This window comes from Atractosteus spatula, chromosome 9 (assembly GCF_055471065.1).
Source record: "Atractosteus spatula isolate fAtrSpa1 chromosome 9, fAtrSpa1.hap1, whole genome shotgun sequence".
In the NCBI taxonomy this organism is placed as follows: domain Eukaryota; kingdom Metazoa; phylum Chordata; class Actinopteri; order Semionotiformes; family Lepisosteidae; genus Atractosteus; species Atractosteus spatula.
Window position 1 is genome coordinate 47,338,726 of NC_142714.1, and position 13,335 is coordinate 47,352,060.

The following is a 13,335-nucleotide window of genomic DNA, read 5'->3' on the forward strand; positions in this document are numbered from 1 at the left end:
TGACGTATTTAATCTGCTTAACTGACTGACACGTTTTTGTTGCTTTCATTCTGTTTTTGTGATCGACTTTCCCAAATACTGCCGAGGTTCGGTGTTACATGGTTCATCCAAGGCGCCGGTACACAGCCCCGCCACAGCGTTAACAGGTAAGAAAGGCTGCAATACCAATGTTTCCCAGCAGGAGGCGCGCCACGACTGGGCGCTAATCTGAGACGGCTCTCTATCACGTGGGTGTCATTCACGGAAACGGACCGAGAGCTTGTCGGCACCAAAACACTGGCAGGGATTGCTATTCCGATCATCTCAAATTTCTCTTTAAAATAACGTGATGCAATGAACAATGCACGACTGAGGCGTATTTTCTGAACGAGTATACGAGATTTATGGGAACGACATCGACTGAATTGTATTTCCAAAGTGGGTGTTAAACAGAGCTGACTTTAACCGGTACTTCTGGATAAATATACCCGTTAAATATAAATTAACGGGTCTCTAGTAATAACACGAGCTGAGCAGGATCACCAGTCATGTCGGTGTCTGCTATCGGGAAACCAGGTGTGCAAATGACGGACAGGACCAGTTTTCTCGGCGCAAGGATACCCTCCGAAGTAGAAATCATGGTAAAACATCTGAAGAATTTAGATAAAGAATTGTTCAGAAAGATACTAAAAGGTAAGTCATTCATTTAACTTGAATGAAGTTTGCTTCGTATTTTGGTCTGCTTGGCTTATTTCTAGCCTATTCCGGTCCGATGATTTTATTTTGTATTGACCGATTTTATCAGAAGTTGCATGTTACGTTTGTAGCAATACCACCTGTGTATTTAACGCTAGTTTAAATAATTATGCGCCTGCATCCGGTCATCATTATTATCTACCTAAACACAACGCGGCGACGCATTTCAGCATGAACAGCCAGAGTTGGGTTGTTGTAGCGCTGTTCCGTCTTCAGATATTTGGGAAATCACTTCTGACACAAGCAAACACCACTTGAGGGAGCTCTCGATAGACTATTCAAGAATGTACAATACAAGCTTGGGGTGTATGGTTTTCAATTGCGTCCTAAAGATGTATATTTTGTATACTGTACATGCACATTACATAAATCATTTCCAGTCTACTCTTGTTCACTACATTGCTGACATGCAGATTTTCCACTTACGATTTGATTTATTGGTTTGCCGACTGATTAATCAAATATGGAATGATTTCCAGCTGAACTTAGAAATAAGTACGGTGTATATTGCTGTGTTTATCGGAGGGCAAAAGCAATCCTTTTGGGTTAAGTGAATAACGCCCTCGCTAATACAGAATGCTTGACTTGTGTAGTCATATGGCAGTTTAAAAAGTGCTTAGTGACAGGTTTATGAATAAACATCGAAAACCGAAATGATATAGCCCTCAATCACCACCAAAAAGCAGCCCTGGTCACAGAGAACTACAGTCTTCTGTTTTTAATTCCAGCTCCCTATTAGTTGATCCCATTTATGGCTTCAGGCACTTCTTCTGAGCCCTGGAAATGTTGAAGGAGTTTGCAGCTTTGAGAACCACATCTGTGTGTGACCCATCAACATACACACAGTGCCAAATATGTAACTAAAAGGTGCAGACCAGGATGAATACATGAAGTAACCAGTGGTTTCTGTGTTCCTCAGCTGTTGTAAACGCACTTGAAGGAAAGGACTGTAGGGAGTCTGTGAGAATGATAGCTGAAAGTGGAACAGTGACTGAAGAGCAGCTGAGCTATATCATTGCAGGAATGTATGGGCTTCTCAAAGAAGCCCTGCGCCTTCCTACATCATCACTAAAACAAGAGGTAAGTCTGGGACTAGTTCATGGCAAGCAAGGCCGAGTTTTATTATTGTAATAACATTAGAATATACTTTTGGGAGGAGATTTGTTTTCTGAATTATTTTTTCAAATTACAGTCTTTGCTCTCACATATCATTACAGAAATTTGAAAATGCCTTTTACTTTTCCATAGTCTGCGTTTATCATAATGCAACCTAACTGCATATTTGTATATTTTAGGTATAAATGGATATTCTATACAATAATCCTATTTGTTCTGTGCTAGCCAAACCTTTGATTACAAAGAGGATTTGGGTTTTAAAAAGAGGGTCAAAACAGTAAAGCAGTAATTGTTACAAATGCATATTTGTAAAAACCGATGTGAATAGAAGGCACTCATTCAAAATCTCTTTCTGTATTAGGTCTTTAAAGAAGATTTAAGGGAACTCAGGTAAATTTAACATCTAAGCATATTTCTTTTATAATTTCACATTTAATGTTTGATAATGTATTGATGCATGTAATGTATTGATAGTCAGCTATGCATTGGTTGGCAAAATTCAAAAGTGACTTGGGGTGGCACAAGGTTTGTTTGTTTGCTAATCTTCGTGTTAGAGTTTGGTATCTTTCCTCTACCATGATGAATCGAACTCTTACAGACAATCCGTCATTAGAAAGCCACTTATTCCTTGTAAGGGATGTATAAAGCCCATCCCAGAAACATAGGGCTCAATACAGAAACTTAGTCCACTACAGTCATACAAACACAGAGAGAGGTTAGAACAGTCTAGTAAAGCCACAAAACAGGTGGCATGAAACACAGAAAAATTATAGTTGTGGACAATGTATACATGATTCTCATTTCAGAAACAAATGACCAATTTTAAAGGGGAACTGCAAAGCTATTTTTATATTTTGGGGTTAGAAAGAAACAGTACTGATGAGTGCATTTCAAACCATAATGAAAGTAAAACTTATACAGTAACGTGTTAAACCTCCATTTTACAAAATAGACTACATTTCCAGCTAAGCACAGCGCTTCTACGATTCAGAACGAGGCAGCCAGACTTCTGGTGAGATGAAGTGGCTCTATCACATCGTAAACATGCAGGCTTGTGAACACATCTCTTTTAATCCAGGGGAAATATTGCTCTCGACTTCGAGGCTGACAAACGCAACTTACTTGTTAATCCTGCATGCAGATCACGTTGGAACACTTTAACGGTGAAATGTCACAACCTGTACTTATTCTCTCGCACATTACATTACACATTACAGTGACTAGTTAGCAGGAAGGGCTGGTTTAACATCACAATTCTAACAAATTCTCGCTCTCGCCCGTGGCAAGACCAGGAATGTCTGACAACATAGAAACTATACAGTGCGTTCACAATGTTCATGATTTTGTGCTTAATTTGGAATTTATTAATTAATTTATTATGTTACCAACATTCCATACATAGTCTGAGAAATTGGGACTGCAGTTCCTCTTTAACATCATATTCAGTCGAGCCCACTTCTAAAGCCTTATGCTGTTTCAGTAAAAATGCATAGTATGATACCTTTTTTTCACAACAAACCTGATATTATTTCTATTAGCTCCTTCTTCTCTGCCATTCTGTTTGTCAAGCTAGCCACTTCCTGCCTTCCCCAGGTTAGGTGGCAGGAAACTGGGGCACCCAGCAAAAACCCACAAAAAAAACCCAAAGGCAGTATCCAATAGCTGTGAGACAGCAGGGCATACCGCCATACTAGCACACTGCTTTTCTTCTAGTGTATTATAAAATGATTTCCCCCACTATCACGCATATTTTCTCAGCTGCAGTACAGTATGTGTTGGCAGAAAGTGGCAATGGGTTGAGATCGAGAGAGAAACAGCGATGTAAATGAAGGGACTCATCCAGCTAAAAAGGCCACAGACCTTGTTAATACATTTGCTCTTACAACAAATAAGATCAATTAAAGCAAAGGACGAATTTGAATAAAAAAACACAGGAATACGGTTTTGCTGTTAGATTTGTCAAAGACATGAACCTCAGATCTATCCCATTCTTTTTTTTTTCATTACAGGATATCGGAGGAGTTCATTACAGACTTTGCCAGTGTGGTTTTTGGGAACAGGTTTGTTGAACTTTTATTTTTTAAAGATAAGCGTTTGCTCATGTACGTCACATCCTGTGTTTTTGTCAATACCACTGGGATTTAAAAGCTTGGAGAGGCGGATGTTTGTTCTAGTTAGTTTCTTTAATCTTCGTTTTGGCCACATTTGAAATTTAAGGGGAAATGCAATCGCATATCTCATGGACATCTCGACTAAGAGAATGGTTGCATAATTAAGAAAATTGTAGGCATAAAATCTGACACCAGTAAAGCAAGAGCCCTTCATTAATCCATTTAATGTATTTTAAAAATGGACTTCAAGATTATGTAAAGCTGATTATTAATATTAAAGATTAAATATTAAAAAATGTATTCAAAACTGATTAAAAGGGTTTGTGCTATGAAGGTCTGATTCAGTTTCAGAAAATAAAAAAATGCATAGATAAACAGTGAGATATTTGTAAAATAGTTTTTAAGCACCTAAGCTTTCTAATGCCAGTATACTGATTTTGTTTCTCAAACATCTAGAAACTAACCTCGTGGATTTCAGCAAGGAGGAAAACTGTATAGCTGGCTTTGGGTGTGTGTCAGTCTGGGTGGATGAGTAGGGGCACCTGTTTAGTTTTGCCATTGACTAGTTGCGTAACGTGGCGCAGGAGCCAAATTTCAGATGCACTCAGCAATGGGCTGTGATTGTTCGGAGACTTTCATCAGTCGAGTGTGACATGTGTCAATCGCATCAGCTCTCACCACTGGTTGAAATTGCTTTATTGGTGCTTGTACTTGAATCTCGTATTTAATTAAACAAATTGAATCTGTTGCATTTCAACCTCAATATGAAACTGTGGCATACATGTTCGTGTAAACATATGTAAATAAAATGTGAGGTATTCTGGAAGTCCTTCTTTTGCATTATATTCCGAATTGAAAACTAAGTGGGGATGTGTAATGGGAAGAAAATCCTCAGTATATAGGCCACTTTATGCCAACAGTATTTCTTCTTTACATTTACCAGTACAGTACATTTGCATGTTCATACCTTGTTTTATAGTCTCTAGGACAAATTGTGAGCTTAAATTTTTTTAATTTGTACATGGTTTTTCATATCTGTGGCTCATTTTAGGGCCTCTTTAAATGTGAAAAAGTGAACTTTTTTAACTGAAATCCGAATCGAAAAGGCTGGTGGACAGGTCTGTGGTCATTATGCAGACATTCTGCTCTACGACGCTTTCCACAGAGTTAAGAGCAATGGTTTCTCATCGTGTGGATTTCGAAAACTTGCTCGTCGTCCACAGAAGTCTACAAGTGGTTTGCCCTCAGCACTGTAGCGTTTTGCTTTCATTTTTTATTTTCCATGTCTTTTCTGTGCCGCGATGAAGTGGCCGTGCTTTATGAATAAAAAGAATCGTCACTGCACATCACAGTGAAGATTTTGATTTTCATATCGATTGTGAGTCTTTGAAGATCAAAATGCCCCTTTTCTTCCTTTCACATGTCGTGTACAGATGGGATTGATAGGCTCCCCTTAAAGAGCTCGTCAGCTTTTTTCCCTGAGCTCACCCGTGCTGTCCTGAGTGCCCTGTCACGTGCGTGCTAACATGAATGCCATTGCCGTTATGAATCATTTCAGGCGATCAGCACTTGAAGCTGCAGCTTCTCAGCAGGGCCCTCAATTACCAGCCATTGAGGATTTTAGGTGGAGAGTGGATGTGGCCATTTCAACAAGGTAAAGTCACTCAAGCCATTATTACTGTTTTTTTTACAACGATGCATGCTTCAAAGTCAAACAACACCTGCTTCACAGATGCAACGTGATCGAGAAAGCAGTTTTCAAAGCACAGGGTTTCTCTGAACTGTAATTGACCCCCACCTACTATGCACAAGAACAGTGTGAGTGCTCTGTAATAATACTCCATTTAAATGGTATAAATGACAAGCAGAATACTGTTTGTTTTATTGTAGCAAAACCTTTTTTGATGTCTTTGTTATACAATACATATTCTTTCATCAATCAGTCTTGAATGGCAATTTTCGTCATTGCATCATTCTAGGGGTACCTACTAAGAAAGTATTATGAATAACGGATGTATCCACAGTTTTATTGTCTTACCTGTATAATGCACTATTATGTATTCTCTTTATTTCTATTTCATTAGGTTCTTACTAATGTGTGCAGGTATTATACCCCTTTCCATGTTACTTAGAGTATGGCTAAGACAGCCAATGCTAAAGCTGCTGTTTGGATAATTCAACACTTTCCTTTTTAACATAAAACTCCAATCACGTTTGCTGCTGGCAGGGTTATTTTTGTGATAGATGCACAAAAAGGATGTGCTATGCATTTGTGATGAAGTTAATGAATATTTAGCTGGGAATTTTAAAATTAATTTTGCAGTGTATTAAAGAAAATACTATGATTATAAGTAATCATAACCCTTAACCCCAGCTGCTCCAGGGGCGCCGTATAAATGGCTGACCCTGCGCTCTGACCCCAAGCTTCTCTCCCTGTCTGTGTGTCTCATGGAGAGCAAGTTGGGGTATGCGAAAAAGACAAATTCCTAATACAAGAAATTGTATATGGCGAATAAAGTGATCTTATATAAGCCATGTCTTAGGGCTACATGGCACAGTGGTTAAATTCAGTGCTATTTCAGGACTTTCACCACTGGAGGCAAGGCTAAATTCCAGCTTGGGTCACAAGTAAAGCTTCTGAATGTTCTAGTGTAACCCTGGACTCAAGCAGTGGTCCACTTTGCCAAACTGCCTTGAGTTCTGGCGTGTTGAAGCAGTCTTAAGTCAATAACTGGCTGAGCACAGAGAGTAAACTGTCCTTTAATCATGCATGGGTGTTCCTCCAGTTGGAAGATTAATGTGTTACTATACATTGGCAGAAAATCCAGAAATACCTGAATTTAGGAATATTTATAATAAAAGAAAAATACATTTTAAAGGGTTTTCTATGATTTAACAGTAATATATATATATATTTGAATTTTCTCTGATGTTTTATACTTTTATAACACAACAGTACAGACAGAGATTAATGTGACTTGGATAAAAACAGCTCATGGATTTTCTATGATTTAACAGTAATATATATATATATTTGAATTTTCTCTGATGTTTTATACTTTTATAACACAACAGTACAGACAGAGATTAATGTGACTTGGATAAAAACAGCTCATGGCTTTTAAATTCCAGTATTTAAAATCAAAAGGGATTCTGTGAGCTATACATAATGTGTCTTCTACCTTTCCTTGAATTGAGTAAGTATTTTCCTAGTGTATTTGTCTCTTTCTATAGATGACATAAATAAACACACCTGGGTGTTAACATAATGCTTGAATGGTATATTATCAGAATTTCGTATATGCTGTATATATACACTTGTTCTTTAAAATGCAGATATGCTTAGTGAGTACCATGTTTCCCATAGGAACTGCCATATATATGAGTTTATGAAATTTGAATTCAACATGCTTGTAAAGTTTAAAATGTTTTTAGTGATAAATGCAAGGAAGTTGATTGATTTTATGCATTCAGTTAAGAGGGATTATGCAAGTTTAGTGTAGTTTAAAATGTTTTATACAGACTGGAGACTCCTCAGAAAACATTTAGGACTGTGCTGGGTTTACGTTTTGTGGACTAGTTTTGAGGACTGTGCACTTATCGGAAGGATGTGTGGCTCAGGATCTGCGCCCGTGGCTGGAAGGTGGTCGGTTCGTATCCTGTGGCTGGCAGAGGAATCCTACTCCACTGGGCCCCTGAGCAAGGCCCTTAACCCCCACTGCTCCAGGGGGACCGTATACATGGCTGACCCTGCGCTCTGACCCCAAGCTCCTCTCCCTGTCTGTGTGTCTCATGGAGAGCAAGTGGGGGTGTGCGAAAGGACAAATTCCTAATACAAGAAATTGTATATGGCTGATAAAGCGATCTTATATAATCCTATATCCCAGGTGGGGCACTGTTTTTGTATCTGAGAACAAGGTACTGCATTCAGAGTGCTCCAGTATAATACCCTGCTGTATAAAAGCTCTCCAGCATGTCAGTGTAAACCAATTGATTGATTAACATATCAGTGAATGTGATATGTGTATTATTTAAAAAATATATATTTTAGGAGTTCTTTGTGTACTGACTTTGGGCTCAACTGTTAGCAAGAAAAATAAACAGCCATTTTTGTGACCAACAGCTCCTTAGCCCGCGCTTTACAACCCTCCATTCTGATGCAGATGAAGCTAACAGACGGAAGTGCCCATCGTTTTGAGGTAAAGATGAGTTTCCTGCTGAATTGTACTTTTCTGCTTATGCTGTTGGGTTTCACTATCCTTGCCCAGAGCCTGGACGATGGGCAATGTTGGGTCAGCATTGACAGGGCTACGTGCAGAAGGACCCCTTAAGTCTTCAGGTTGTTATAGTTACTGTGAAGGACTGTTAGGATGCCTGTATGTTCCACACATGGCAAAATCAGTCCAGATACAGAGGGATTGCCTTCATGCTGTCAAAAAAACATATTGTACAAGGGAGAATGAAAATTTGGGATCTGCAACATCACAACCTTCATGAACTGTCCAGACCGAGACGATCCAGGACATCATGAAACTCAGTGAGCTAGAGAAGGGCATCATAAGGAACCAGGAAATGGCAATACATTTTTCTGGAAGGGAATGTGACATCAAGAATGAAATCATCAACATCTTTATGACTGCTGTGTTGTAACTTATTATTGTCAGTGCCTCACAGGTCTGGTCCTGAGTGCCTTATGATTCTTCATCACAAATTAACAGGCAATGCTGGTTTACCATTATACCTGCATAATTACTGCTTATACCCGTTCTCTACATCCAGCTTACTCATCCAGACTATGGCACATGTCTCTTTCCTCTGGCTGAAGCCTGATGCCTGATACCTGATGCCTTGTGGATTCAAAGCCTCATGAAGGATGGCTGACATGAAATTATTTTTACAGTTCATCAGTTACATCAGAAATGTAGGGAGCACCAGTCTCCCTTCTAAGGACTCTTTGATTTGACAAAGATGTTTGACTTTATCATGAGGTGTTGATCTGTAAGATCCTGCTGATGTATGGGTGTTCTCCAAAATTCATCATCATCCTTCACCTGTTTCATGATGGTGTGTTCAGTAATCCTTACTAATGGATCAATGACAGACTCCTTTGTAATCCAGACAGGAGTCAAATAAGGGTACTGTATGTCATCACCCAAGCTCTATATTTCAATATATCTGAGTGACACACTCCATTTGATATGAGACAGTCTCCCTGCTGGAGTGCAGAATACTTACCAAATGGACAGAAAATTATTTAATCTCCAGTATAATACTTAAACCACTCAGACTTCAATCATCACTGATGATGCTACAGTTTGTGCCTTGACAGAAATGGATTTCCCGGTAACTGTCAGTACTGAGACATACGAGAAGACGGGAACTTAACAGTCCACAGAGTAAGATCAAAACCTTCCAAATAAACACACTCCAGGGCTGTGAGTTTGGTTTCACAATTCATAGAAGGATAATGGCAAAGTGCCATCAATGAAGCGATTATTGATTATCGCTCATATCAACAAAGATGTCCAGCATCCCATGAATACTAAGTGTAGCTCTTGGAAGCCAGTGTTTGAGGATTGCAACTTCTTTGACATTGTAAAAAAGTGTCATTTCTTTTATATTGTAAAAACCAACATGAAGAAATGTTCTGTCAGCTTCTTGGAGATCATGATACTTATTCAAGGAGGAAAGAATATGTGCAGAGGGGCACAACCGTTTGAGACTCAATGGTATCTGAGGAAGCAAAGCAAAAAGCATTGGATAGAGCTCATCTGAAAGCTAACTGAAAAAAAATGTTCAGACATTCATCAGTTTTATTCCTTTTAGAGAAAATGCTAGTCAGAGCTCTTCTGTTTGTTCAGCCTTAGTAAACGATTCCATCCAACAAAATGTTTTACTTACACAAAATTGTGTCATGCAGGTAGGGGCTCTTCTGCAGTTTTCTTTACCATAGAAGAAGAAATAAAGAAAACTATAAGACTATAAAAAGATTAAAATGCCATTAATAATAGTATGAAGTTGTTAGTTTCTTAAAAAGCCCTCACAGTGTTTTATGCACATGCCTAGAGACTCACAAGAAGCATTACATAGTTCAACAAGAGTAATGTAGATTTCAACACAGACATGCTAAATATAACCTCAGTTATTTAGCGTAGGTGTTTAAACAATGAACTTTTATCAGTGTATCATGTCACAGAGTCTGAGTGGAAGGTTGGGATGAGGCACATTACAGCAGACTCGGATACCTCTAGGATTTTGACATTGATTTTTGGGTTATTTTATTGTATCTTTCACTCAAACAGCACAATCTCCAGTTTAAAAAATATTTAACAGATACAAAGAGCCAGCTGTGTGCAAGTTACTAACTTGTAATTACAGCTATGAATAAAAAATAAATGCAGATGTACAATCTTAAAAAGCCTTTGACTTTACACAAAAGACAGGAATTCTATGAAATGCTTGGCACAATAAATTCTTTGTAGAGGCTGTCTTAAGCTGGCAGATGCTCAGTATTTTGCTAGACATTTGATAAACCTTCCTAAATCGAGGAACCACTGTTTGGATTCTTTAGGTTGACATTTTTAGGAGACAGTTGACCAGAGAGGTGAGGAATAGAATGGTTTGGCAATCTCTCTACTAACATGGCTATAGAATAAATATTTGATTATGAAATTATAACTGCTCCACACCTGCTAATGCTGGCTGAAGCCTACCAACTGTGGCATGTAAGCTACAGTAAACACTGTTTTCATCATGTAGAGCAGGTTTCTCAATTCCTTCCACACCAAGTGAAAAAGCAACCTGTTTAAAATGGCGTGAAAAAGTATCATTCACTTTTTAAAAGATTGGTTGGTACTGTATTTATTCTGATCCATAGATGGTGTTGTGTCAAATATAAAGATACAGGTGTAGTACTTATGAAAGTGGACAATAAAAAATAGCTGCTGAATAAATGACCTATCAGTTTACAACTGTTTTTTTTTCTTCTAAGCTGCCAGTTTCCAAGTTCCAGGAGCTTCGCTACAATGTTGCACTTATCCTGAAGGAAATGAATGATCTGGAAAAACGAAGTGTGCTGCAAATCCAAGACTGACATCGTTTTGCCATGGGGCATAATTCTGTGGGGTTGCCCCTTTTTTATATATGGTGAATAAAGCAAGCTAATTGTGTTTCTAACGGTGTCTGACTGCATTTCAAAACATCATCAGCTGTCATCTTCTCTTGGATCGCCAGTCCTTCCTGTGTTAGGTGCCACTCCAAATGAATTAGTAGTGGAGATGAAACTGTGAAATTGGAAGAAATTCCTAGCTGTTTTAGTTGTAATCATGAAATTGGGATAGTAGGAAAAATGTACTACTGTAAATACCTTGCTTCAAACAGTCAATAAGAAAATGTGCAAGTTTCTGCACATTATTATCTGTATTATCTGCATAGATCTTCAAGTGCCATGCTACAGTATGTTTAAGTAAATACTTTATTATTAGCCCTCTGACAGTATTTAGCTCCTAATAGATTCCCATGTAAGTTCCAGGCTCCTCTTGGTTTTATGGTTGTATTTTCAAGGTGATGAGAAGGTAACCTGTGCTCTTATTAGTTCCATAACCCCATAGAAGGACTTTCTCTCAGTTTTATTAGTTGACGTAGAGACCGGACAAACGCAAAAAACAGGTTCTGCTGATATTAAGTAATTAAAAAGTCTTCTTCTACGTTGTTCAATTAAACCTGCCATAAAGGCACAGAAAATGTTCTCTATGCATTTCAACTGGAACCATGGTATACGTATCAAGTTGCGGCTATAATAGTCAAGTACTGTATTCGAAGTATCACTCTCTGCAAACACGAATTCAGATTTTCAGTCTGAATTTTGTATTGACTGAGAAGTACGGATTTGGTCAGTCTGGGCTCCTGAAACTAACCTGCGCTTAAGTAGTGGATGGAGTGAGTCCGAACCAATACGAACATTTAATATTAATAGTTTTTATTGTTAAAAAAGTTCAGAAAACACCCTCAAGGCTCTCTTACTGAAGACTCTATCCGAAATGCACGAATTCGTTATTTCTGTTGTTTAACTGTAAAAACGAATAATTCTGGCAGCACTGCATTAAGATCTAGGGCTCCCGAACGGCTACTTTGCACGTGTGTAAGGTACAAACTTCAATTGCATTGCTCCTGTAAACGCCCTCCTGTATAAATGGGTATCCAGGTCGTCATTGTAAACGACGGGTTGCTCTCAATTCATTGACCAAGATAAATGAATAGAAAACGCCACTGACCTGTTATAAAAATATAAAGAGTACTCTACCAGTTTAAGTGGATGGCGAGGGTTGCTCCGCGTCTCCTTCAACAAAGAAACGAGACGATGCTGAAGCATTTATTGTAACTGATTACTTTTCTTTGGTAAGGCATTGACGGGTCACAAGCAGCTAAATAACTTGTACATAATGAAACATACATAGTTTTATTTCTGAATTGGCATTATCACCTTTTAACCGCACAGTAATGCTTTTTATGTTGCTTTTTATGGCACGACCCAGTAGAAATCAGAGAACGTACAGAAAATTAATATTTCCCGTCTCGGTCTTCGTCATCAACGCTCGTCATTCAGGGAAATCTGTACAATCACAAGGCGTCCCATTTAATATGCCAAATTCCAGATTAATAATCGGATGGATATAGGAGAAAAGTTCAGAAGTAACTGAAAAAAAGAAGGGTTAAAAAGTATGCAGGCACGCTTTAAAATCTGCATGTTTGCAGGCAGTAGATCCTAAGTGGAAAACGGCGAGCTAACCGGCGGTGTTAGGCTGAAAGCCGTATCAAAGTCTAGACAGTCTGACGGGTTGACCCGACTGGCCCACTTTCCCAGACTAACTCAGATCATGATCAAGGTTGTCGTCGCCGTATGACTGAGCGGCGTCTGAAACCTGGATTGAGAGCGTTTCAGTAATACAGGGCAGCACTCGATGTAGGGCAAACGCCGTAATCATTCATATAAGGGGACGTGATGTGGTTATATTATGAAGTTACGTTATCATTAGTTAGTTCAAGGCACATGCTGTCTTTTACCATTCAAGTATGTTTGGCCGTAACGATGACAGTCGTGCTCGAAACTGCCCATTCAAATTTGTAGAGGTGATTTGCAGCATCTTTTACGTTTTATAACAGAGCTGTGGTTAAACTCAAACTCCGTCACGTCTTACCGATATTTTAATGTCTTTTGTCCTTTTATTTTAACCACGGAGCTGTTCCTCTGCTAATTGGGATAGTCATACGCATATAAATTGACCATTAAACGTTTAATGTTACAGGTGGTTTATAAATTAATATCGCCGATATGCAACAAGACTTTTCTAATGTGCCACTTTGATTGCTTTGA

The 13,335-nt window shown here is 38.6% G+C and overlaps 1 protein-coding gene across 1 annotated transcript; it reads left to right on the top strand.

Moving 5' to 3' along the window:
- Positions 1-223: 223 nt before the first annotated feature.
- On the top strand, positions 224-11,138 carry commd5 (COMM domain containing 5). Its single transcript, XM_088925774.1, has 7 exons — positions 224-672; positions 1,655-1,815; positions 2,213-2,241; positions 3,861-3,911; positions 5,521-5,616; positions 8,086-8,161; positions 10,954-11,138. Exons 1-7 carry the CDS (start codon positions 528-530, stop codon positions 11,053-11,055), a joined length of 660 nt encoding a protein of 219 aa, XP_088781900.1. The 5' UTR covers positions 224-527; the 3' UTR covers positions 11,056-11,138.
- The last annotated feature ends 2,197 nt before the right edge of the window (positions 11,139-13,335 follow it).

Coding starts and splice junctions, on each gene's coding strand:
- commd5 (XM_088925774.1), top strand. CDS start 528: ATGTCGGTGTCTGCTATCGGGAAACCAGGTGTGCAAATGACGGACAGG. Junction 673..1,654: donor GTTCAGAAAGATACTAAAAG/GTAAGTCATTCA, acceptor TGTGTTCCTCAG/CTGTTGTAAACGCACTTGAA. Junction 8,162..10,953: donor GAAGTGCCCATCGTTTTGAG/GTAAAGATGAGT, acceptor TTTTCTTCTAAG/CTGCCAGTTTCCAAGTTCCA.